The 24,996-nt window shown below is 42.8% G+C and overlaps 1 protein-coding gene across 2 annotated transcripts in view; it reads right to left on the reverse strand.

Moving 5' to 3' along the window:
- Window positions 1–377: 377 nt before the first annotated feature.
- UBA2 (ubiquitin like modifier activating enzyme 2) overlaps window positions 378–24,996 on the reverse strand; it is a 43,934-nt gene continuing 19,315 nt past the window's right edge. Inside the window, exons 9-17 of one of the 2 annotated variants that reach the window (XM_025367098.1) lie at window positions 20,431–20,530; window positions 18,653–18,819; window positions 16,476–16,569; window positions 16,275–16,387; window positions 11,297–11,452; window positions 9,652–9,748; window positions 6,121–6,226; window positions 3,587–3,723; window positions 378–1,229 (exon numbers count right to left, since the gene is read on the reverse strand). In XM_025367098.1, coding sequence (XP_025222883.1) covers window positions 1,048–1,229; window positions 3,587–3,723; window positions 6,121–6,226; window positions 9,652–9,748; window positions 11,297–11,452; window positions 16,275–16,387; window positions 16,476–16,569; window positions 18,653–18,819; window positions 20,431–20,530 — 1,152 coding nt within the window. In that variant the 3' untranslated portion in view covers window positions 378–1,047. The remainder of the gene's footprint in view (window positions 1,230–3,586; window positions 3,724–6,120; window positions 6,227–9,651; window positions 9,749–11,296; window positions 11,453–16,274; window positions 16,388–16,475; window positions 16,570–18,652; window positions 18,820–20,430; window positions 20,531–24,996) is intronic. The other variant, XM_025367099.1, reaches the window with a different exon arrangement.

Raw genomic sequence — 24,996 nt, forward strand, 5'->3', positions numbered from 1 at the left:
TGATCTTCTGAACCTTTTTTGAGATGGAGTTTTGCTCATCGCCCAGGCTGGAGTGCAATGGCACAATCTTGGTTCACTGCAACCTCTGGCTCCCGGGTTCAAGCAATTCTCCTGCCTCAGCCTCCTGAGTAGCTGGAATTACAGATGCCTGCCACCACACCCGGCTAATTTTTTTAAAAGTAGAGATGGGGTTTCACCATGTTGGCCAGGTTGGTCTTGAACTACTGACCTCAGGTGATCCACCTGCCTCAGCCTTCCAAAGTGCTGGGATTACAAGCATGAGCCACTGTGCCCGGCCGAGTTCTTTTTTTAATGGAAAGAATTTGGCATTCCTGCAGTAGATATAAGGCAGCAGAAACAAACTGTGCAGGCATGTGTAACAAGAATGCAGATGCCATTTATTTGGTCCATAAGTATAGTCGTTATTTGAGTTTTACAAAACATCGAATATAAATAACCTGAAACTGTAACAATACACAAAAATTGGCTTCTTACACAGACATACCAGGCAGTACAAACTGAAAACTTGAGTAAATTAACATTGTTTTACATTAATATACATAGTGCCATTTAACATTTAAAAACAAGTTTCAATGCATAGCACTTGATACTTCTTTCAATCTGTTTCAATCAGTTAAGAGTATGAAAATGGTTAGATCTAGGCTAAAAATAATTCTTCTTCTAGCCAAAAATAAAGGCATAATATTTATAACCAGGTATCAACTTTACTAAACCACAATATTTTGAAACTATTAATGATACCTAAGGGTATTTACATTAAAAAGGCAACATGCATTGTGTTGTTTTATCTCATGACTGGTTATGCATACACTTTGTTCAAAGGGTTTTTAAAACTATATTCCTACTTTCAATACAGCATACTGCAATGTGTCTAACAGTTCTAGCAAAAAGAATGCTTTCAAAGGGAGCAGAATAATTTTCAAGTCACTGGTGTCAATTTTTTCCCTTTGGAACAAAGGACATAACAATCTGGTTCTGCCCAGATAAACTAAACAGTAAGAGGGTTCTGTTTAGAGGCATTTCTGTTCAATCTAATGCTATGACATCATCAAGCTCTTCCTTCTGTTCTAGACGTGACCTCTTTGCACTGAGATTCTCTTTCTCATCTAATTTCCTCTTGCGGCTTCTCTCTTCTTCACTGACGTCAGCATTATTTGAAGAATCTTCTTCATCCGAATCAACTATGAGAACGTCATCTTGCTCTTGAGCTTATTTCAGAAAAAAGGAAAAAAGAAAATGGGTAAAAGCGTGGGAGTTACTTGTGCTCACCAGTATTTTCTGTAATTGAAAGCTTACTCTTCTAATATACACCAAACTTAAGAATGGCTGCATTTTCACTTTACACATCATGTATTTCCATACTGTTTTAAATCTTTTATATAATAAGCACCTATTTATTTTCTAATCAAAACAAAAAATTGTGACAAGCATTATGTAACTCAAAGGACCCATTACACATCCTTGATTCTACCTCTACCTTCTCCAATAGAAGAGCAGAGGGAACATATTCTAATAATGGTAGTAGTGGTAACAATAGCAACAACAATACAGCACTTACAATGTGCCAGGAACTGTTCTGAGCACTGTGCATATGACAACTCATTTAATCATCACAACCCTATAAAGAAGATCACATGATTATCCGCTTTCCAGGAAAGGAAACTCAGTGAATGACTTCCCAAGCTTACACAGTAGCAGAGGATGAAGCCAGGAACCATCCCCAATGCAAAAATGATACTAAAGGTGGTTTTATCTCCTCGTCCAACAAAATCAAAGGCAGAATACCTACCTTACTCATGGCTGTAACCCTAGAAACCTATCCACAGTAGAGGATCAATAAATGTACATTTCAAATTATGATTTTGGAAAATCTACCATATAGTGTCTTCCTCAAAGGAGGATGATGGACCTTTCTAATTTCAGTGAGGGGGAAAAAAAACAGGTTATGAACCAATGACCCAGGCCATAATCTGAATGTTCATCTTCAAAAATCTCAAGAGAACATTAGAGCCAAGAGTAAACATATTCCAAAGAATGCCACAGACAGGGTCAAAGAAATGAAAACAAGTAAAAATTTGGTAACTTTTTGTTTCCTAACTAAAGGAAGAGAGGGAGCAGAGTAAATATGCAAATCAGAACACAGTAAAGAATCAGTTATTTGGAAAAATACCAAGCACCAGCACTGGAAATCCAGGGGAAAGGACTATACCCAAGGCATATTGGTGACGAGGAAACTCTAACATGCCTAAATTCCATACTTACCAAGCATTTGTTCACTCAAAATAGTCAGATGCATGGATTTATTGCTCCTAAATAAAACAAGCTACAAAACCCCAACCTGCTACTACATAGGCTGACTGCGCACTAGTAAACTATCATTTCAAACTGTAAAAACCAATTAACAAAAAATAACAAAGTGTTCCTATTTTCTGTAAGAAATTTCCGTAAGAATTTCCCCCAGTCTTAAATGACTTTTTTTTTTTTTTTTTTTTTTTTTTTTTGAGACGGAGTCTCGCGCTGTGTCACCCAGGCTGGAGTGCAGTGGCGCGATCTCGGCTCACTGCAAGCTCCGCCTCCCAGGTTCACGCCATTCTCCTGCCTCAGCCTCCGAGTAGCTGGGACTACAGGCGCCCGCCACCTCGCCCGGCTAGTTTTTTTTTGTATTTTTAGTAGAGACGGGGTTTCACCATGTTAGCCAGGATGGTCTCGATCTCCTGACCTCGTGATCCACCCGCCTCGGCCTCCCAAAGTGCTGGGATTACAGGCTTGAGCCACCGCGCCCGGCCCTTAAATGACTTTTTGTTTGTTTTGACGTGGAAGTCTCACTCTGTAAACCAGGCTGGAGTGCAGTGGCGCAATCCCGGCTCACTGCAACCTCCGCCTCCCGGGTTCAAGCGATTCTCCTGCCTCGGCTTCCCAAGTAGCTGGGGCTACAGGAGTATGCTGCCATGCCTGGCTAATTTTTTGTATTTTTAGTACAGATGGGGTTTCACCGTGTTGCCCAGGTTGGTGTCGAACTCCTGGGCTCAGGCAATCTGCCCGCCTCAGCCTCCCAAAGTGTTGGGATTACAGGCCTGAACCACTGTGCCCCGCCTTAAATGACTTTTTTTTTTTTTGGAGACATGGTCTTGCTGTTGCCCAGGCTGGAGTGCAGTGGTGCGATCATGGCTCACTGCAGTGTTGAACTCCTGGGTTCAAGTGAACCACTCTAGCCTCCTGAGTAGCTGAGACTACAGGTACGCGCTACCATGCCTGGCTAATTTTATTTTTTTTGTACAGATGGAGGTCTCACTGTGTTGTCTAGGCTGTTCTCCAACTCCTGGCCTCAAGTAATACTTCCATCTTGGCCTCTCAAAGCGCTGGGATTACAGGTGTGAGCCACCACACCCAGCCCTTAAATGTCTTCATGGTTCATAAATTCAAAGCTCCATTACAACAATCAATACCAAACCAATACACACCTCTAGTAGTTTTATGGATTTATGGTCAATGTTCCTAATAATCAGTTTGCTTTTATTCTTGCTTGGTGGGTGTTTAACAACCTGCTGGCTGGGGCCATACTTACCTGTGGAGGTAGAGGGCTGAGCTCCATCATCACTGCCATTGGTTATGCTTTTGGCAGCATCTTCAGCTTGTTTGGGTCCCACTTTTTCCGGGGCATCACCAACAACCTCAAATTCAACATCCTTTCCTAGGTCTTCACTGTAGGAGAATCACACAGGTCACTGCTATGACTATTTACAAAGCAAAGGAGCACCAGAGAAATCCTGTTGTTCCTCAAAGCATACACTATGTACACACCAAATATGTGGATCCTAATTTTTTTTTTTTAATTTTTATTTAAAAAAAAATTAGAGATAGGGTCTCGTAATGTTGCCCAGGCTGGTCTTGAAATCCTGGGCTCAAGCCATCCTCCCACCTTGGTCTCCTAAAGTGCTGGGATTACAGGCATGAGCCAACCATACCCACCTTGGATTGTAATTTTCAAAGAGCTAAACTTACAATAAAAAAGACGGTACACAACAATTTCTGTGATAATCTACATGCACTTTAAAATCAGGGCAAGGTTTTGGTTTTTTGTTTCTTTAAAACAGTAAATTAACTTTTATTGCTAAAGCAGAAAACTGAGTCCAAAACTCAGTGGCCTAAAGCAGTAACTCTTAGACATTATTTCTTCAGCCACTATGGAGTGCAGTAGCGTGATCTCGGCTCACTGCAACCTCTGCCTCCCAGGTTCAAGCTATTCTTCTGCCTCAGCCTCCCGAGCAGCTGGGATTACAGGCAGCTTTTAGATACCATGTGGTATTTTAGATACCATGTGGTATTTCTTTTAGATACCATGTGGTATTTCCACTTCATTGTACATGTCCTTCCACTGTCTTTTCTTTCACAAGTGAAAACAAGCATGCCACTTACATCTAACTAGTGTCCAACTGAAGCAGGACCGCTTTGACTCCATTATACAACTGTGAAATACACTACTTACTAACAACTCTCATTCAGTCCTTCCTGTCATTTTTTTTTTTTTGAGACGGAGTCTCGCTCTGTTGCCCAGGCTGGAGTGCAATGGTGCAATCTTGGCTCACTGCAACCTCGGCTCCCAGGTTCAAACGATTCTCCTGCCTCAGCCTCCTCAGTAGCTGGGATTACAGGCACACGCCACCACACCCAGCTAATTTTTGTATTTTTTGTAGAGACGGGGTTTCACCATGTTGTTCAGGATAGTCTCAAACTCCTGACCTCGTGATCCGCCACCTCAGCCTCCCAAAGTGCTGGGATCACAGACATGAGCCATCACACCTGGTCTCCTTCCTGTCATTTTATGCTTTTTATAAACAAAGTATGAAATGCAGTTCTCTCCAAATAGCCACACAAACACTATGCATGTTTGTATACTCATGAAAATACTGACAAAATAACTGGACACAGGTGGCAGCACCACTAAACCCTTTGTTTGTTAGATGCTACCCAAAAACCCCAAGTCAGGCTCAGTTCCACCACGTCAGTGAGCATTAACAAAAATGCAACCTGGTCAACACATGAATATATAAGCAGACATGGTAAGATACCATGTCTCTCTTAACTGTGCTATAGACTCAGGAATCTGTACAATTCTTTTTTTTTTTTTTTTGAGATGGAGTTTTGCTCTTGTCACCCAGCCTGGAGTGCAATGGCGCAATCTTGGCTCACTGCAACCTCTGCCTCCCAGGTTCGTGATTCTCCTGCCTCAGCCTAAGTTTTTGGGATTACAGGCGTGCGCCACCACCAGCCTTTGGGCAGGCTGGTCTCAAACTCCTGACCTCAGGTGACCCGCCCACCTTGACCTCCCAAAGTACTGGGATTACAGGTGTGAGCCACTGTGCCCGGCCAGTACAGACAATTCCCAATATTCTTTTGCTATTGTCACAAAATCACAAACGAAATGATTTGTTTTATGGGAGAAATACTACTTTTTTCTAGAGAAACTTGAAATACAATTAATAATTTTATTCCAGTTTAATTACTATAATGAATTTGCCTCTGTTTAAACTGTTCAAACACCTGGACTCTAGCTCTTCCTGATCAGCCACCACTGATGACAGTTACTCTTAAACATTTTTTGCTTATTTCTTTTATTTCTGGGTTTGTTTGTTTTTTTAAGTTGGAGTCGCACTCTGTTGCCCAGGTTGGAGTGCAATGGCATAATCCCGGTGAACTGCAACCTCCACCTCCCGGGTTCAAGGGATTCTCCTACCTTAGCCTCCCAAGTAGCTGGGACTACAGGCGCCTGCCACTATGCCTGGTTAATTTTTGCATTTTTAGCAGAGACGGGGTTTCACCACGTTGGCCTTGAACTCCTGACCTCAGGTGATCCACCTGCCTCAGCCTACCAAAGTGCTGGGATTACAGGCGTAAGCCACCACACCCTGCCAATTTCTGATTCCCCAAATTTTCCTGTTGGTCAAACATCACAGAACTCAGTGACCAACTCGACCAAATATACGATACAGTTTCAAATGAACAGCAGGGTTTAAGGATAAGAAAACACTTTTCCTCCATTTCCTCTAAAGTTTATATATTCAAATAATTTCTTACAATTAAAATATTAGTAGCTCTTACCTATGAAGGATGTTGATCAATAAAGTATAGTCCTGGAGGAAGTCATCTGCTTGAAGCCGGCTGCCATTTCTAATTCCAAATTCTGACAACTTCTTATGATTATTAGCTAAGAAATGTGAAAATAATTTAGATAGTTCAGTTACATCTTCATAGAGCAGTCAGGTTTGTTTTTTAAAAAGCTAAACCTCTGTTATGGGGCTGAATTGTGTCCCATCCACCAAAATCCAAAGCTTGAAACCCTAATCCCTAGTATCTCAGAATGTGATTGTATTTGGAGACAGGACTTTTTAAAGGAATGATTAAATTTAAATGGGGCCATTAGGGTGGGCTGTAATCTGATCTGACTGATGTCCTTATAGAAGGAGGAAGGCAGGCACAGTGGCTCACACCTATAATCTCAGCACTTTGGGGGGCCAAAGCAGGATTGATTCCTGAAGCCCAAGAGTTGCAGTGATTGCACCACTGCACTCCAGCCTGCTGGGCAACAGAGCAACAAAATTTTTTTTTTAAGACTCTGTCTCCAATCAATCAATCAATTGCGAAATTTGAACAGACATCAGGGATGTGCACCCCTAGAGGAAAGGCTATGTGACACAACAGAAAGGCAGCTATCTGCAAGCAAAGGAGAGAGGCTTTAAAATAAACCAAACCTGCCAGCACCTTCATCTTGGTCTTCCAGCCTCCAGAACTGTGAGAATGTATTGTTCAAGCAACCTGGGCTGTGGTATTTGTTATGGAGGCCCTAGCACCCTAAAACATTAAAACACTGGGAATTCAGTCTTAAAACACTTAACTACCGAAACTACTTCAAGGGGACCAGACTAAGAAATTCTGAAAACTTTTCCCCATTCAAATCAATTTTTTTTTAAGACAGGGTCTCACTGTGTTACGCAAGCCGGAGTGCATCCCAGGCTTGAGTGGTCTTCCCACCTCAGCCTCCAGAGTAGCTGGGACTACAGGTGTGCACCACCATGCCTAGCTAAATTTTTTTTTTTTTTTTTTTTGGAGACAGAGTCTTGCTCTGTTACCCAAGCTGGAGTGCAGTGGCACCATCTTGGCTCACTGCAACCTCCACCTCCCAGGTTCAAGCGATTCTCCCACCTTAGCGTCCTGAGTAGCTGGGATTACATGCACCCACCACCATGCCTGGCTAATTTTTGTATTGTTAGTAGAGACGGGGTTTTGCGATATTGGCCAAGCTGGTCTCAAACTCCTGATCTCAGGTGTGACCCACCCACCTCAGCCTCCCAAAGTGCTGGGATTACAGCCACAATGCCCGGCCTAATTTTTGCATTTTTACAAGAGATAAGGTTTTGCCATGTTGGCCAGGCTGGTCTCAAACTCCTGGCCTCAAGTGATCTGCCCGCTTCAGCCCCTCAAAGTGCTAGGATTAGAGGTGTGAGCCACCGCACCAAGCCCAATTTTCTATATAACCTCAATTTTCAATCCTCTTCTTTTTTGTCTGTTTTTTTTTTTTAACATTTATTTCATCGTTTATAAGGAAAACGTTTAGAAAGGTTTTCCCTACACTGACACCCAGAACATACTAACGGTTTCTCCTAGTTCTTTTCCAGATCTGTTGCTTGCTTTACCATTTTTATCACCAGGAATGCCCTTGGCATTCTTACCCAGATTTCCACCTCCAAGCCCTTTCACACATCTCCACTGACTGCAAACCTCTTGGAACCATCACATTCAAAAGGAAAACCAATTAATATGGGTTCTTATTTTGGTGATTTAGCATCCCCTGTGAAATCTTGTGCTGGCCTAACAACGCTGCTAACATTGTAAGGCTATTCCTCAACTGGGCTCCAAGTTCTGACTTTGCGAATCTCAAATCTATCACCTGCCTCTGCCTTAGTAAAAATCCCTCAATCCCCTCCTCCCTAACTAGCTCCCTGCTACTCCCCTGTTTAAACCCTGGTGGCAGGTGGCAGTGAAATACTGCCCCTTCCTCTGGAGGGTAGGGGTCAAGGGAGAGGAGGAAGACACACAGTGCACGTATGACAAGAGAGACTCCAACCTCACCACTGCTGCCAACCCCTCAGCACCCCAGCTTCCAGTGAAACCAAATAATGGGCCACTCCCAAGGCAGTTTAGGTTGTTTCACAAGCTCACACCTTTGCAGACAGATGTTCATTCTGTCTAAATGCTCTCTTCTTTGTCCAGTGAGTCCCAACTATTTCTTCAAAAACTGACCCAAGGGCCCTCCCTCTCCTATTACTCCCCCTCCCTTTCACAAAGCTGAGTATACTTTCCTTAGATTTGTACTGTGTACACACTCTTTCTACAGTTTTCCTTGGACTATGCTGAATTCAGCTGTTGACAACCTCCCTTCTCCTTCCAGGCCGCAAGGCACTTCAAGCCAAGGTCTGTTGTCTTATTCATCCTTGACTTATGAATACCCAAAACTATGCCTGTCATACAGGACTCCACACATATTCTGATAAGTGCTGTCTCACCCTCCAAACCACATGTATTTCTGTACAGAACGGTCACACTGAGAAGCCACTGAGATTCCTGACCAGTTTCCATTTTTAAGCTAGCATTTGAAAGTGCCGGCTACAACTAAGGGACAGCATATAATCACAGACAGACTTTTTTAAAAAAGTCAGCTGGCTAGAATAAGGCTTGAATACTCAAGTAGACTCCTAAAATAGAGCACCACACAGCCAAAACATGGCCTCCAATTACACATGACCTAATAGCCCAAACAATTTCTCAACAAGCAACTACAACCAAGAAGAACCCTGACACTAAACCTGCATTTAAAGCCTTAACATCTGGATCTCAAAGTATGAATAAATGACCAATGGACAAATAGGTATGAATTAACTCAATATACAGGGAAAACACAGGGCCTAGAACCTTTGAAAATAACAGTACACTGGCAAAAACTGGGACATGGAAAAACGAGAACAGCAACCCAAAGGAGCTGCAAAAGTGACCGAGGAGGTACGGGATCAACGAGTACAGTCTGAAGGAGGAATAACTACGACGCAATTCTTACTATGAAAGCTTCAACAGAATCAAATATATTGTACCTTGTATAGCAAATGCATCAGCAAAAGGGATGACCTGCTTGAACTTTTCAAAGGAAAGATCAGAAAGCCAAAACTGGGCACTGAATTTCAATAATCTTTCTGCTATATAGAAGGAACAGGCTACCAAGGCTTGCCCACTCTTGGAGAAAAATCTCCAAATGCCTTAGAACCCTCCCCATTGTGATTTGACGGAAAGAACAGTCTTCTCATCACAAGGTAAGCTCCCAGGATCCATGATACCGGCAAGGAGGTTCCTTGGAAGGGGACAAGAGCACTGCAGTCACTGCAAATGTCTGACATGGAGCTCCCAAACATGGAAGTGTGATGACCCCCAGCAATGTCACCTTGAAAGAGCACCTCTATGACCAAACACTGCCACTCTCTGTAATACTGAGTATCATATACAGTAAATGAATCAACTAATGTGCACTCTTTCCTTTAAGCAGTCTCCTCAATGAGAGGAGTGAATAAATGCAATGTATGATACCTTCCGTCTCTCCCTCTTCGGAAGATATTAGGATTGTTCCTTTCCCATCTTCAATTTGGACATCTGGTGCTACCATAGCAAATTTTTCTTTCACTATCTACAAAAAAAAAAAAAAAAAAAACGGATTCAAAATATTAACGTAGGTAATTAAAGATCATAAGAAATCCTAGACTTCTATAAAGGCTCTTACTTTCCCCTTCGATTTATTGGAAACCGGCCAAGTCACTCTTCAAGATCCCTTAGAGCAAGCAGGAAAGCCGTGAGGATTCACCTGAGTCCCATCCCCGCATCTGACCACTGATGCGGATCAGATCCAACTTCATCCCAACAGGGGACTAGGAACTCCCTGGCCGGCTCCTGCTACTTTATCTTTCCCTGCAGATTAGGTAGTGAGCTACACACACTTGACATATTTCATTTCAGTCTCTGTGCCAACCCTGTAATGGCAGGGGTTTGATAGATGGAATCATTTCTCATTAACCTGACTCTCAGATAAGCCCCCCCATTCCATGCATTTAGAGAAGTGATAATATTCTGTTAAATCCTACCAGCTCCTAAAAAAGAAGGAAAAAAGGAGGAACTCTCTATAGGTCTAAGTATCCTACAAATAGAGGAATTACCTTTAAGCTCAAGAATCAGGAGATACCAAAGATAATTATTTTCTAGAAAAGAAACTAGGGCAACCACCCTCTGTTGTACCTGCCACTTCCCTGACCAAAACATAAGCTCAAATCAATCCGTCCTGCGTAACCAGTTTCTGGAAGAAAGGCCATTCCCTATCAGGCAGCACTGCTATTTGAGAAGGGCCGCTTCCTCCTCTCTCAAGAGGCATGTAAATATGTAGCATTATGATGGTCACAACCAGAGAACAACATGAAGTGATCTCAAAGTGGAAAGTGACACTTTTGGGTCATAAAACAAGAAAACCTCCCTAATACACAAATATAGCCAATTTAATAGGAACTTAAGGACCAGACCATGTCCTAAATCCCCATTTCTTCCCTCACTTCAGCTCCAGAGGTGAACCCAGGTGTGCACATGCTCTACGTCCTCAGGGACTAACTTACCACACCAGAATCAGGTCATATTAGTTAAGTGTGTACCACCACCAACTCTCAACTCAGACCTCAGAAATAAAAAAAGCCCCCTAATTTGCTGGGACTGGGCACTGTCCAGCATGCAGAGAACCCAAAACTCTGCAAATGACTTATACCCTTTAATACAAAGCTGGTAACTGGGGCTTTGCTCTACTGGAAATGCAAACTTTGCACTGCATGCAAATACTTATCTGCTCACTGCCACAGTGAGGACCATTCAAGGATACCTGTTATTTGTCAAAAAATACAGAATTTACCCACTGTCTGGGAAGCAAAGAGCAAAGATGTCCTCTGCTTGCAGTGATACTGTGCCACCACTGTGCTGCAGATTCCAGTCAAATACTCCCATTCCGTTCTGGGATGTGAGGCACTTACTCTGGAACCACAGACAGAAAAGCCTGCAGGTATCCAGAAGGCAAAATAACCCAGGAAATCACAGCAACACATCTCTGCAGTCGGACCTTTTCAGAGTCACTAGCTAGTGTTCGCTTGTTATCACAGTAATACTGTAAAAGCAAAAGGAAAAGAGACCCAGGCCTTGCACTGACCTTGTCTTGTAAGGTGAGAACAGTCACTTTATGGACATTCAGCCGCACAGTCACCTCTGGCTTGCTGGCACATACGTAACAATTGGGGTTGGGAGGATCCAGTGCACAAGGCACAAGAAGCTTCTTTCTTGGGTTTGGTTGTTTATTCAAAAAAATCTTTGGAGGAGAAATAACAGGCAGAAATCAGAAACGTGTGCTATAATTTTATATACCATACAATCTAAAATTGCGTTTACCAGATATCCAATAAAAAATGACTTAAAAATTCCCTTCCAGATGGCAAAATGGATCAGGAAAATCATGAGCTTTTTAGGAGTCTAGTTTTTCAACCTTCTTTTCTAATCAGCTAAAGGCCAGGCTTGCTAGCCTTGCTGAAAAGACATCTCCTTGTATTATATAACACTCCGTGTTCTTCTGCAACCTAATTTAGCAAGAGTAAGGGCAGAGGCATGCTCATCTGTGGTGCCTTCATTGTATCAGCTGCTGGTGTCCCTCCCTGAGGCTATTCTTATCAACCAAGTAATCTCATGACAAGACCAACACATTCATTTCTCCAGTTAACAATAATGCCTTTCACAGATGTCTAGAATCAACGTCACTGCCTTCCCAAATTTTCTGATTATAATAACATTTATATAATGAGGGAAAAAAATAACGTATTTCTGGCAGTATATGCACCTATTTACCATTCCTCTAATACTAAACAAAAAAATAATTAAGAACCAAGGCAGATATAAAAATTACATTGAAATTAAGAAAAGCTCCAAGTTCCTGCTACTACTGAAGTTTGGAAAACACTAGCAAGATCCAACACAAACAACAAATGTCAGAAGACAAGAAGTTGAGACACGAACCTTTATCTTGTGACTACAATGTAGTGTTAAGTCTGCTAAGAGGAATGAATTCTAAAGGAGTACTCTATGGATTCCCCCGAGCATACAGAACTAAATCCCTCAAGAGACACTAAAGCCCTCCTCTGTAAAATAGCTTCTCCCTACAATGAATACTGGCAGGTAGAAGGGCTAGAAGCAAACTGCCCAGGCCAAGCAGGCTACAGAGGCAGAAAGATTTGTTTGATTTTGGGCTTCACTGGGAAGGTAAGTGTGCTCAGGGAAACTGACAATAATAAAAGCAATTGCTACCACGATTAATACCTGGGCTAACATTAATCCATGCTGGAATTCATTTACAAATGTAAACAAATGAAATCCAGATATATTACTTTTTTTTCTTTTGAGACAGAGTTTCACTCTTGTTGCCTGGGCTGGAGTGCAATGGTGCGATCTCGGCTCACTGCAACTTCGCCTCCTGAGTTCAAGTGATTCTCCTGCCTCGGCCTCCCGAGGAGCTGGGATTACAAACTTGCGCCACCATGCCCGGCTAATTTTATTTATATATATATATATTTTAGTAGAGACCAGGTTTCTCCACATTAGTAAGGCTGGTCTCGAACTTCCGACCTCAGGTGATCCACCCACCTTGGCCTCCCAAAGAGCTGGGATTACAGGCGTGAGCCATTGTGCCTGGCCAGATATATTAATATTAATAGTCCAAGAGTGACATGGAGCTAAGCAGGCAAAGAAACCAGAAGGATGTGATGGGAAATAACATACATTTTAATAAGTTCAGTAGTTTGTACATGCCTGTAATTCTAGCCCTTTGGGAGGCCAATGCGGGCAGATCACCTGAGGTCAGGAGTTCGAGACCAGCCTGGCTAACATGGTAAAACCCCGTCTCTCCTAAAACTACAAAAATTAGCCAGGCATGGTGGCGCCCGCCTGTAGTCCAAGCTACTGGGGAGGCTGAGGCAGGAGAATCACTTGAAGTTGGGAGGTGGAGGTTGCAGTGAGCTGAGACTGCGCCACTGCACTCCAGCCTGGGTGACGGAGCAAGACTCCATCTCAAAAAAACAGATACCCAAAAATAAAATTAGAAATTAAAAATATATACAATAAAAGTTTAAGTAGAAACGACAGACTGGGCAATTTGATTCTGTTCCTTCAAACTGAAATTTCATGAAAATAAAATATTTTAAGAGTGCATCGAGGCTGCGCGCAGTAGCTCACACCTGTAATCCCATCACTTTGGGAGGCTAAGGAGGGTGGATCATTTGAGGCTAGGAGTTTGAGAACAACCTGGGCAACACGCTGAAACACCGTCTCTACTTAAAATACAAAACTTAGCCATGTGTGGTGGCATGTGCCAGTAATCCCAGCTACTCGGGAGGCTGAGGCAGGAGAATCGCTGGAACCCAGGAGGTGGAGGTTGCAGTGAGCCAAGATCACACCACTGTACTCCAGTCTGAGTGACAGTGAGGTTCCGTCTCAGAAAAAAAAAAAAAACAAACAGGAAGGAAGGGAGCGAGGGAGGGAGGGAGGGAGGGAGGGAGCGAGGGAGGGAAGGAAGGAAGGAAGGAAGGAAGGAAGGAAGGAAGGAAGGGAGGGAGGGAGGGAGGGAGGGAGGGAGGGAGGAAGGGAGGAAGGAAGGAAGGAAAAGAGTGCATCAGGCCAGGTGCAGCGGCTCACACCTGTAATCCCAGCACTTTGGGAGGCCAAGCTGGGAGGACTGCTTGAGCTCAGGAGTTCAGGACCAACCTGGACAACATAGCAAGACCGCATCTCTTAAAAAAAAAAAAAAAAAAACCGGCCAGGCGTAGTGGCTCACGCCTGTATGCCTGTAATCCCAGCACTTTGGGAGGCCAAGGTGGAAGGATCAGGACGTCAGGAGCTCTGACCAACATGGTGAAACCCCGTCTCTACTAAAAATACAAAATTTAGCCAGGCACGGTGGCGTATGCCTGTAATCCCAGCAACTCAAGAAGCTGAGGCAGGAGAATCGCTTGAATCCGGGAGGCAGAGGTTGCAGTGAGCTGAGATCGTGCCACTGCACGCCAGCCTGGGCGACAGAGCGAGACTCCATCTCAAAAAAAAAAAAGTGTGTATCAATGACACTGCAAAGTAAAGAGTACCACTGCAAACTAGATATTTTTTGAAATTTCTGAAGGTAAATGGGTCATTTTATTTCAACAAAAAGGGGAACCTAAACAACAGTAAAAGTATTGGCTAATATTTCCTAGGAAGCCTTCTTAAGCTGGTAAGAAAGTGAAGTGTCTGCAGACACAACATCAAAGGAAGGAATCCAAAGAGAACATCCAAGTAGTGTTAGTCTTAAGAGATACACCGCCGGGCGCGGTGGCTCAAGCCTGTAATCCCAGCACTTTGGGAGGCCGAGACGGGTGGATCACGAGGTCAGGAGATCAAGACCATCCTGGCTAACACGGTGAAACCCCGTCTCTACTAAAAAATACAAAAAACTAGCCGGGCGAAGTGGCGGGCGCCTGTGGTCCCAGCTACTCGGGAGGCTGAGGCAGGAGAATGGCGTAAACCCAGGAGGCGGAGCTTGCAGTGAGCTGAGATCCGGCCACCGCACTCCAGCCTGGGCGACAGAGCCAGACTCAGTCTCAAAAAAAAAAAAAAAAAAAAGAGATACACCTACCCCACCCACCACTAAGGTAGGAACTCTTAAAATAGGAGATCCTTACACAAAGCAAGGAGCTGAAAGGAGAGGAGAAAAATACTTTCTCCATAAAAATTATCTTAAACTTGGTGCTTATTGGAGGGGGGGGAGTATCTTCCCATATAATTCATGACAATAACACAGGGCTCGTTCAGGTTTGTGGTCTGAATACATAAGTATTGAAAATCCTAAAATTAAGAATTGAAAAGTGGTCCTCTATTGGCAGTGCCCCAAGCACCCACATGTAATAACCAGAAATGCTTTTTGAAGAAATACATCTACAATGGGTTCCTAAAGAATTACCAGACACAATTCTAATACACATTCAGTTTTAAAAAAATCATAAACCATACAAGCGAAGCACTATGAGAAATAGCAGAAATGACAGCAGATTCACCCATGAAGATCTCAGACACTAACATGATCAAAAACTATAAAATAAAATTGAAAAGAATGACTCAACAGAATGACTGAAGAGGGGACTATAAAATGACCAAGCGGCCAGGCGTGGTAACTCACGCCTGTAATCCCAGCACTTTGGGAGGCCAAGGCGGGCAGATCATGAGGTCAGGAGATGGAGACCATCCTGGCTAACACGGTGAAACCCCGTCTCTACTAAAAATACAAAAAATTAGCGGGCGTGGTGGCGGGCGCCTGTAGTCCCAGCTACTCGGGGGACTGAGGCAGGGGAACGGCGTGAACCCAGGAGGTGGAGCTTGCCGTCAGCGGAGATCGCGCCATTGCACTCCAGCCTGCGCGACAGAGCGAGACTCCGTCTCAAATCAATCAATCAATCAATCAATCAATAAAAATTTAAAAAATAAAATGACCAAGCAAATTTTAAAACCCATATAGCACTCTCAGAATTGAAAAACAGCTGAAACATCTTCTTTGTATAAGGACCGCACAATGAATTCTTCCAAGAATTCAGCAAAATTGGAAATGTTAGAAGCAAAAGCAACTTCTTTTTTTTTTTGAGACAGAGTCTCACTCTGTCGCCCAGGCTGGAGTGCAGTGGCGCCATCTCGGCTCACTGCAAGCTCCACCTCCCAGGTGCATGCCATTCTCCTGCCTCAGCCTCTTGAGTAGCTGGGACTACAGGCACCCGCCACCACACCTGGCTAATGCTAATTTTTTTGTATTTTTAGTAGAGATGGGGTTTCATCATGTTAGCCAGGATGGTCTCAATCTCCTGACCTCGTGATCTGCCCGCCTCAGCCTCCCGAAGTGCTGGGATTACAGGCGTGAGCCACCACGCCCGGCCGCAACTTCTTATTTCATTTTTGTTGCAATTTCCAGGAAGCTTAAACACACTCACTTGGTAACTAGAAAAATTTATAGTTAATTTTCCAGTGCTTTAAACCAATTTTATTGTTTTCATTTTAAAAATTACCTGTTTAATGTACTTTTTATTAATGATTTTTTAAAGGGGTTGAATATAAATGCAAACAGAAATACTCACTGTTCTGCACTGGTCTATTTTTCCTGATAAAATCTTCAATCCTTCCAGTACTATCAACCCAGCAATCACTGCATTAGTAGTAGCAATAGCAGGAATAATGTTCCCTGCCATTGCTGGAAAAAAAAAAAGATGAGTATGTTTTGCTGCTTAAAAAAACAACTTCAAGGTTTTAGTGATACAACTTTAGTACAAATAACTTACACTTGATATCAAATCTACTCTTCATATTCATACTGAAAATATGCATCCTGAGGTTTGCAGCAGAGGTGACAAAATCCATTGCAGATGGGTCATCCTGCCAATAATTTAAACAATTTAACAAGTTTCTCCACAAATTTACTATTCTGAAGCATTACTTTCAGAACAATACTTTCATGTGTTTGTAACACTGTAGGCTTTCAACTAGAACAAGAGGGTGCTGAGCTAGGACCTCACAGTAGCATGGAGGTGGGCTAAGTAGGGGGCGGGGTCTCATCATCAGCTCCTCTGGTTCAGTAATGACTCTGATAAGAACACCAAAAACCACCAGCTTCTAGGAACTCACTACAGCCTAAACAAAGGCACCAGAGACTCAGGTTGTACACCAGGACCTCAATTCTACTCACTGACAATGGCAACCCTTTCCTGGGTCCGTTCATTAGTAATGAGAAGGTTGCTGGACAAACAGAATCTGGGCCAAAAGATGGGTCATTTAAGAAAACTGTTATAGGCTGGACATGGTGGCTAACACCTGTAGTCTCAAGCAATTTAGTAGGTTGAGGCAAGCAGACTGCCTGAGCTCAGGAATTTATGACCAGCCCAGGCAACATGGCAAAACCCCATCTCCACCAAAAATACAAAAAATTAGCCAGGCATGGTGGCACACAGCTAAAGTCATCCCAGGTACACGGGAGCCTGAGGTGGCGGGATCGCCTGAACCCCGGACGCAGAGGCTGCAGTGAGCCAAGATAGTGTCACAGCACTCCAGCCTAGATGACCGAGTAAGACCCTGTCTCAATTTAAAAAAACTGTTTCATTAACACTTCAGAAAAACCTGGATGACTCTTTTTAGCTCCCCTTTGCCAAACTTTCTTCATATGCGCCACTCTCTCATATATGCTGTTTCTTCAGATAAGGCAATACAAGTTTTTCCCGTTAACGATTTATATTTTTTCTGAGACTATATCCTAGTCTCTAGATTTCAGCAAGGCTTCCTGCTTTGAACTGAGAAGATACTACCCTGGTCTAAAATTCAGAGGCATCACAGAACAGAAGAAAAAACACTGATAGCATAGTTCTTTATGTACTTATTGGTTCGCTGTGAATCCTCAGGCAAGTCAAATTCCCTGAGTCAAAATCCCTTAATCTATTAAATACGAGAAATTATATCCATATCTCATAAGGTGTGGTGAGGACTAAGAATACTGAATACTCAACACAGTGTCTTCCCTAGGCAGCTGTCTTATCACACCCATTCCATGTGGACTTTACTCAAGAGGATAATAATTCCCATTCCGAGGGCTCTTTATTTAGCCTCTGTGCACTGATGAAAACTTCCCAAATCACTAGCATAACAATAACAATGAAAATATGAAAAGTTACTCTTTAAATATCACAAAACCCAAGAGACTAATGTTTATAAGAATCCCAAGAATCTAAATATACTAGCTTCATTTTAGTGTATTTAGATGTCTCATTCAACCAGTTTCAAAATCTGTACACACAAATTTTTCTCAGGTTTCTAAAATTGGCCTTTATGCCTTAAGACCCATGACTAATCTTTACCACCATTCCTATCTCATACAAACTTTATGAGATAAAACACTTTTAGCCATAGATAATACTGATCACAATTAAGTAAGATTAGTTCATAATATCAAATCTCAAAATATGACATAACTGCAGAGTACTATTAAATATGATTTTAACGTCTAAGAATAATTACATCTCATTTTTACATCAAGAACTCCTTCAGACTTCTGAAACAGTCACAACTATTTCAATTCAAAGACAATCTTACTACTTTCAAGGGCAAATCACGCCAATGAGATGTTTTCTCCAAATGATTTTATGACTTCTATGAACACATCTACACTACACAAGAAACATTTCACTTTAATATATTCACATTATTTTTCTAGTCAACATAATTATAAACCCTGAACACATCATTAGAATCCCAAATGAAGTTTTATGATATTGCTTGAATTCATGTACAGAAAATTCAGCTCCATACAGCAATTAAAGCCGAAAATATCCAAGCCAAATTTAACATATTTCCTCAAAATCTAGTAAATATTCAAAAAATGACTAGCTTGTATTACACCTCAAGAACTAACCTCAAGAACTAAAACACACTTTTGATACGTAATTACTTGCCACACATTGTCAAAACGAACCTTATCCCATATGAGCTCAGCTCCATCCCCCTTTTCTGCTAAATGAACTCTCAAAGTCTCAATGCTCTTTGAAAAAAGGCGTGCATAGCTCTTTACATCTAGAACCTGCTGGTCTTTCAGGCCTAACTGGGGTTCATTCTGTTGATCTGTTGCATTCGTTTCTTCTCCTTAAAAAAAAAAAAAAAAAAAAAGTATATATATCAGAAATTTCACTGATAAACATCATTCCTCTACTGTGCTCTATTTAACAAGTTCAATCCCCAACCATTAAGAAATCAAATATGAAATAAATTCCATTAAAATAATTATCATGGGACCGGGCACGGTGGCTCACGCCTGTAATCCCAGCACTTTGGGAGGCTGAGGCAGGTGGATCATGAGGTCAGGAGATCGAGACCATCCTGGCTAATATAGTGAAACCCCGTCTGTACTAAAAATACTAAAAATTAGCTGGGCGTGGTGGCAGGAGCCTGTAGTCCCAGCTACTCGGGAGGCTGAGGCAGGAGAATGGCGTGAATCCAGGAGGCGGAGCTTGCAGTGAGCCGGGATGGCGCCACTGCACTCCAGGCTGGGCAACAGAGCGAGACTCCTTCTCAAAAACAAAACAAAACAAAAAACTGTTAAAGCTGAGATAGGAAAGGTACAAGACCACCTCAGAACCTCACAGGATTACTGGGAGATTCAAAGATATAATGTAGATAAAATGATAAATAAGCATTATGCCCAGCACCTAGTGAGAACTCAGTAAGCGGACACTACTAGAATCATAATTAAATCTGTTTGATAACTATCCCCAGATTGTTGAGAACTGCTCTAAAATGATATCCCAAGTCTCCCAGGATCTTTTAAGTTTCAATGCGTGCTATATTGCTGTGCATAAATTAATCCTAATATAGTTCAGATAAAGGAAAGACAAGAAGTGTTGAAGGGGAGTGGGATGAGAAAGCAGCCACAATTGTTTTCCTGCATTTAAAATTTTAAAATGTGCTGGGCACAGTGGCATACAGTCCCAGCTACTCAGGAGGCTGAAGCAGGAGGATGCCTTGAGCCCAGGAGTCCAGGGATGCCTTGCGCTATGACAGCCTGTGAACGGCCATTGCACTCGAATCTGGGCAACACAGCAAGACTACGCCTCAAAAAAACTTTTCATTTCTAAAAATTAAAAAAAATTTAAATTAAAAATGTGTTTCTAGATTAAATCTTAAAGAGATAATCACAAGGATACAATGGTGTACATAAATAGGCCAGGTGCAGTGGCTCACGCCTGCTATCCCAGCTACTCAGGAGGCTGAGGCAGGAGAATCGGTTGAACCCAGGTTGCAGTGAGCTGAGATCGTGCCACTGCACTCCAGCCTGGGCAACAGAGTGAGACTCAGTCTCAAAAGGAAACACCAAGATGTACATAAATATATAGTGATCTCAAAACTTTATTTCAGGGAAAATATGAAAACACTACGTGTTAATCAATAACAGACTAGTTAATTACACTGACTGACAAAAGCAAGTTAGAGTTTATCAATAGTATGATTCCATTACGCAGTGTATACACGATTGCCTGCATCTGTGTGCATAGGGCGGACCACCAGAACACTCCTGAAAATGTTATTAGTGGCTATTTCTCTAACTGTGGGACTTCAGTGACTTTTGTTCTTCATACTTTTTTGCATCGTTTGAATGTATGAAGACATACCATTTTCAACCAACAACGGGGCTATACAAAGACTTTAGGCAAGGACATTTCCAGCTTAGGTGTTCCACGACTAAAATGTATTCTTTACCTTGACTTTGTACTTCAGCCCAGTCCAACGGAACTGGAGGTTTCCTTTTCCGCCATAGTTTGTCCATTGTCAACAGATACCTGATGTCATCTTTAAAAAGCTTAAAAAAGAAAGATAGATCCCATGAACCCTACAATCCCTAATTGATAAGATACAAGAACATTCCATTGCTGATCTATTATATTACACTATGAAATCTGATTTAAAGATACATGTCATATACCAGCAGCATAACAATTTTCAAAAGAAAAAAATTTGTAAAAGGAAGTTCTAACAGAATCCCTACATTGAAAACAGTGAAATGCAGAAGTGCTCTGAGGAATGCAGAGTAAAGGAGCCCTGAAATGCTGACTGCCCCTGCCTTCCTAAGTCACCTCTCCAAAAGCTCCCCTAAAACTCAAAGATCAGTCTGAAGCACAATCATACAAATAAATGTACACCAGCTCTGCGGGAACTACAGACAATCACTGAGCCTAGGGATGCCAGTCAGAAATGCCTCCAAGCTCATGGGGACATGCCAATAAAGTATACAGATTTTTAAACTAAAGTGCTTCACAACAGAACTTCTGAACTGCGGTATCTTTAAAATGTGGTCTCCCCTCGAAATATAACCCACAGAAACAAGAGCAAAAATAAAATGAAAAAACCCACACACACACAATTATTACAAAAACAAAAACATTACAAGTAGACGGAAAAACTATCCTATGAAAAGATGTGCTAGAACTTCAAGTGATTTTAGGCCGGGCGCGGTGGCTCACGCCTGTAATCCCTGCACTTTGGGAGGCCGAGGCGGGCGGATCACGAGGTCAGGAGATCGAGACCATCCTGGCTAACAAGGTGAAACCCCGTCTCTACTAAAATACAAAAAATTAGCCGGGCGCGGTGGTGGCGCCTGTAGTCCCAGCTACTCGGGAGGCTGAGGCAGGAGAATGGCGCGAACCCGGGAGGCGGAGCTTGCAGTGAGCCGAGATGGTGCCACTGCACTCCAGCCTGGGGGACAGAGTGAAGACTCCGCCTCAAAAAAAAAAAAAAAAAAAAGAACTTCAAGTGATTTTAATATTTTTTTCTTTTTCCTTATCTGCATTTTCTATTGTTAATTTATTCAACACATTTATTGCTGGTACCAGGCAAGAACAGAAATTTGGCTATATTTGAAAATCACAGCCATTTCTATCAAAATGTACTTAATCCATCAATACTAATTGAGCATCCTTAATCTTTAGAGAATAAGCCAAATATACAAATAATCAGAATACAATTTAGTGCGAATAGCACAAAGCCTTGAGTAATATAAGGATTTCTGGCCGAGCGTGGTGGCTCACGCCTGTAATCCCAGCACTGTGGGAGGCCAAAGTGGGTGGATCACGAAGTCAAGAAATGGAGACCACCCTGGCCAACATGGTGAAACACCATCTCTACTAAAAATACAAAAATCAGCTGGGCGTGGTGCCACATGCCTGTAAGCCCAGCTACTCGGGAGGCTGAGGCAGGAGAATTGCTTGAACCCAGGAGGTGGAGATTACAGTGAGCTGAGATCGCACCACTGCACTCCAGCCTGGCGACAGAGTGAGACTCGATCTCAGAAAAAAATATATATATATTTCTATTTTATCTAAGAAATAAGGAAAGAGTCTCCTTGTGACAGCAACATGTGAAATGGATACAAAGGCAAGGAGATGAATCCACTATGACTTGGGTAACAAATGTGGCTGGAAACAATTTGTAGAGGATGTGAAGGCTTGAACCAACAGTTTTCTAAGCCTAAGCTCCACCTCTTTCTCTTTTATGCAACTATTACTAAATATTAGGAGTCCCTCAGATTTCTGTACTGAACCATCTTTTCTTTTTTTTTTTTGAGGTGGAGTCTCGCTCTGTCGCCCAGGCTGGAGTGCAGTGGCCGGATCTCAGCTCACTGCAAGCTCCGCCTCCCGGGTTTACGCCATTCTCCTGCCTCAGCCTCCCGAGTAGCTGGGACTACAGGCGCCCGCCACCTTGCCCGGCTAGTTTTTTGTATTTTTTAGTAGAGACGGGGTTTCGCCATGTTAGCCAGGATGGTCTCGATCTCCTGACCTCGTGATCCGCCCGTCTCGGCCTCCCAAAGTGCTGGGATTACAGGCTTGAGCCACCGCGCCCGGCCTAACCATCTTTTCATTCTATCCTCCATGGTGTATCATGTCCATTTCCAGTAGTTAACCACATCTATAAACCTAGGAATCCCAAATATAACCCCAGTTGACACCTCTCTACTTATCTACAAAAACACTTCTCTAATGTTCCAAAAGAATTTCAAATGAGTTCAAAGTTGCTGTATCACCTTCTCCTACCCTCCCCCAACCCCTATACACACATCTGCTTCCCACATCAGAGAACAGCACCTCTGTTCTTTGACCTGCCCAGGCTGAAGTGCAGTGGTGTGACCATAGCTCACTGAAGTCTCAACCTCTTGGGCTCAAGTGATATTCCTGTCCCAGCCTCCTAAGTAGGTAGGGACCGCAGGCTCAGGCCACCAAGCCTGGCTATTTTTTTTTTTTTAGTGATGGGGTCTTGCTATACTGCCCAGGCTGGTCTTGTGCTCCTAGCCTCAAGTGATCCTCCCGCCTTGGCCTTCCAAAGTGCTGGGATTACAGGTGTAAGCCACAGTGCCCAGCCAGGTACCATTTTTTTATTCCACTGACCTTCACCATATACATCCAAAACCCTGTTGAGTCTACTCCTCCATGCTCCACTGGGAGTACAGATGGCTGTACTCCAGATTATTCCGGCACTGCACAACTCCAGGGGCACTGTCCCAGATTGGTTATGATACAAATACCAGATCCTAGGGTAGTGTGTGCATCCCTTCTATCACCTTATAGTGATCCTGTAAGACTACCTTTCAATGGACTGCCACTGTCTTGCTGTAACATCCTTAACAAGGCCTAGAAAGTCTGCCTGATCTGACGTCAACTTATCTCTCCAGTCATCTTTTTCCACTCTCCCCCTTAATGGGATTTAAGTCAGTTTTCCAACCGAGAGTTTCCTTGCACATACTGTACCATATTCCAACTCTTATTCTTTCAAGCCTTGGGCTTAAATGTTACCTCCTCTAGAAAGCTTCTTCTGAAGCCTCTCCCTAGCAACATCTGAAATGGGTTCGCAGGCCAGGGGATGAGTCCATTAGATGAAAATTACTATTAAAGGGCTGCAAAGTCTCTGAACTTAATGTCATTAAGACTTTGAAGCTGAAATTTATTGTTCAATGTTTGACTTCTCATCTTGACTATGAACTCCCTCTGAAGAGCAAGGACTCTGTCTTCTGTCTTGTTCACAACTAAATCCCCTGTACTTAAAGTAAGTGTCTGGCACACAGATGTTTAAAATTATCTGCTAAACAACAGATTGGGGATGCACTTCAGATTTTTCTGGCATTCAAGTGTTGCTCAGATTGGAATGGAAATAAGTATACCAGTTTGGAAGATACTGCTGATGCCCATATCAAAGTTTACTGCATCTTAAGTATAATAAAAATAAAAACTATTATGATACTGAGTGTCAACCTGATTGGTTTGAAGGATGCAAAGTACTGGTCCTGGGTGTGTCTGTGAGGGTGTTGCCAAAAGAGATTAACATTTGAGTCAGTGGACTGGAAAACACAAACCCACTCTTAATCTGGGTGGGCACCATCTAATCAGCTGCCACTGAGGCTAGAATACACAGAAGGCAGCAAAACATGAAAAGACTAGACTGGCCTAGCCTCCCAGGCTACATCTTTCTCCCATGTTGGATGCTTCCTGCCCTCAAACATCGGACTCCAAATTCTTCAGTTTTGAGACTCAGACTGGCTCTCCTTGCTCCTCAGCTTGCAGACGGCCCTATTGTGGGGCCTTGTGATCGTGTGAATTAATACTTAATCAACTCCCCTTTATATATATCTATCCTATTAGCTCTGTCCCTCTAGAGAACTCTGACTAATACAACCATGTTTTAGAAAAGGGCTGTAGTGAGAAAATAAATGCAATAGGGATAAGAAAGTCAATCTGTAGGCTGGGCACGGTGGCTCACGCCTATAATCCCAGCACTTTGGGAGGTCGAGGCGGGCAGATCACCTGAGGTCAGGAATTCAAGGCCAGTCTGGCCACTATGGCGAAACCCCGTATCTACTAAAAATACAAAAATTAGCCAGGCATGGTGGCGGGCACCTGTAATCCCAGCTACTCAGGAGGCTGAGGCAGGAAAATAGCTTGACCCGGGAGGCAGAGGTTGCAGCAAGCTGAGATCGTGCCACTGCACTCCAGCCTGGGCGACAGAGCAGGATTCTCTCTCAAAAAAAAAAAAAAAAAGTCAACATGTGACTTTTCTTCCTCTGTTACCACTGGGGAAATGAGATTAAATACAAGCTGGGGAGAGCAGTATGTCATTTAAGACAGCAGAACCTGTGCATGCTAGAAAGCAGACAAAAGAAACCAAGAAAAAAAAGATCCAAGACACAGGGTAGAGATGAAAATCCTGTCTGAATAATGGTACAAAAGAAAAGTAAAAAGCCACACGCAAGAGTTAACCTTGACTGAAAAAGTGGTTTCTCTC

This window comes from Theropithecus gelada, chromosome 19, assembly GCF_003255815.1.
Source record: "Theropithecus gelada isolate Dixy chromosome 19, Tgel_1.0, whole genome shotgun sequence".
Classification (NCBI taxonomy): domain Eukaryota; kingdom Metazoa; phylum Chordata; class Mammalia; order Primates; family Cercopithecidae; genus Theropithecus; species Theropithecus gelada.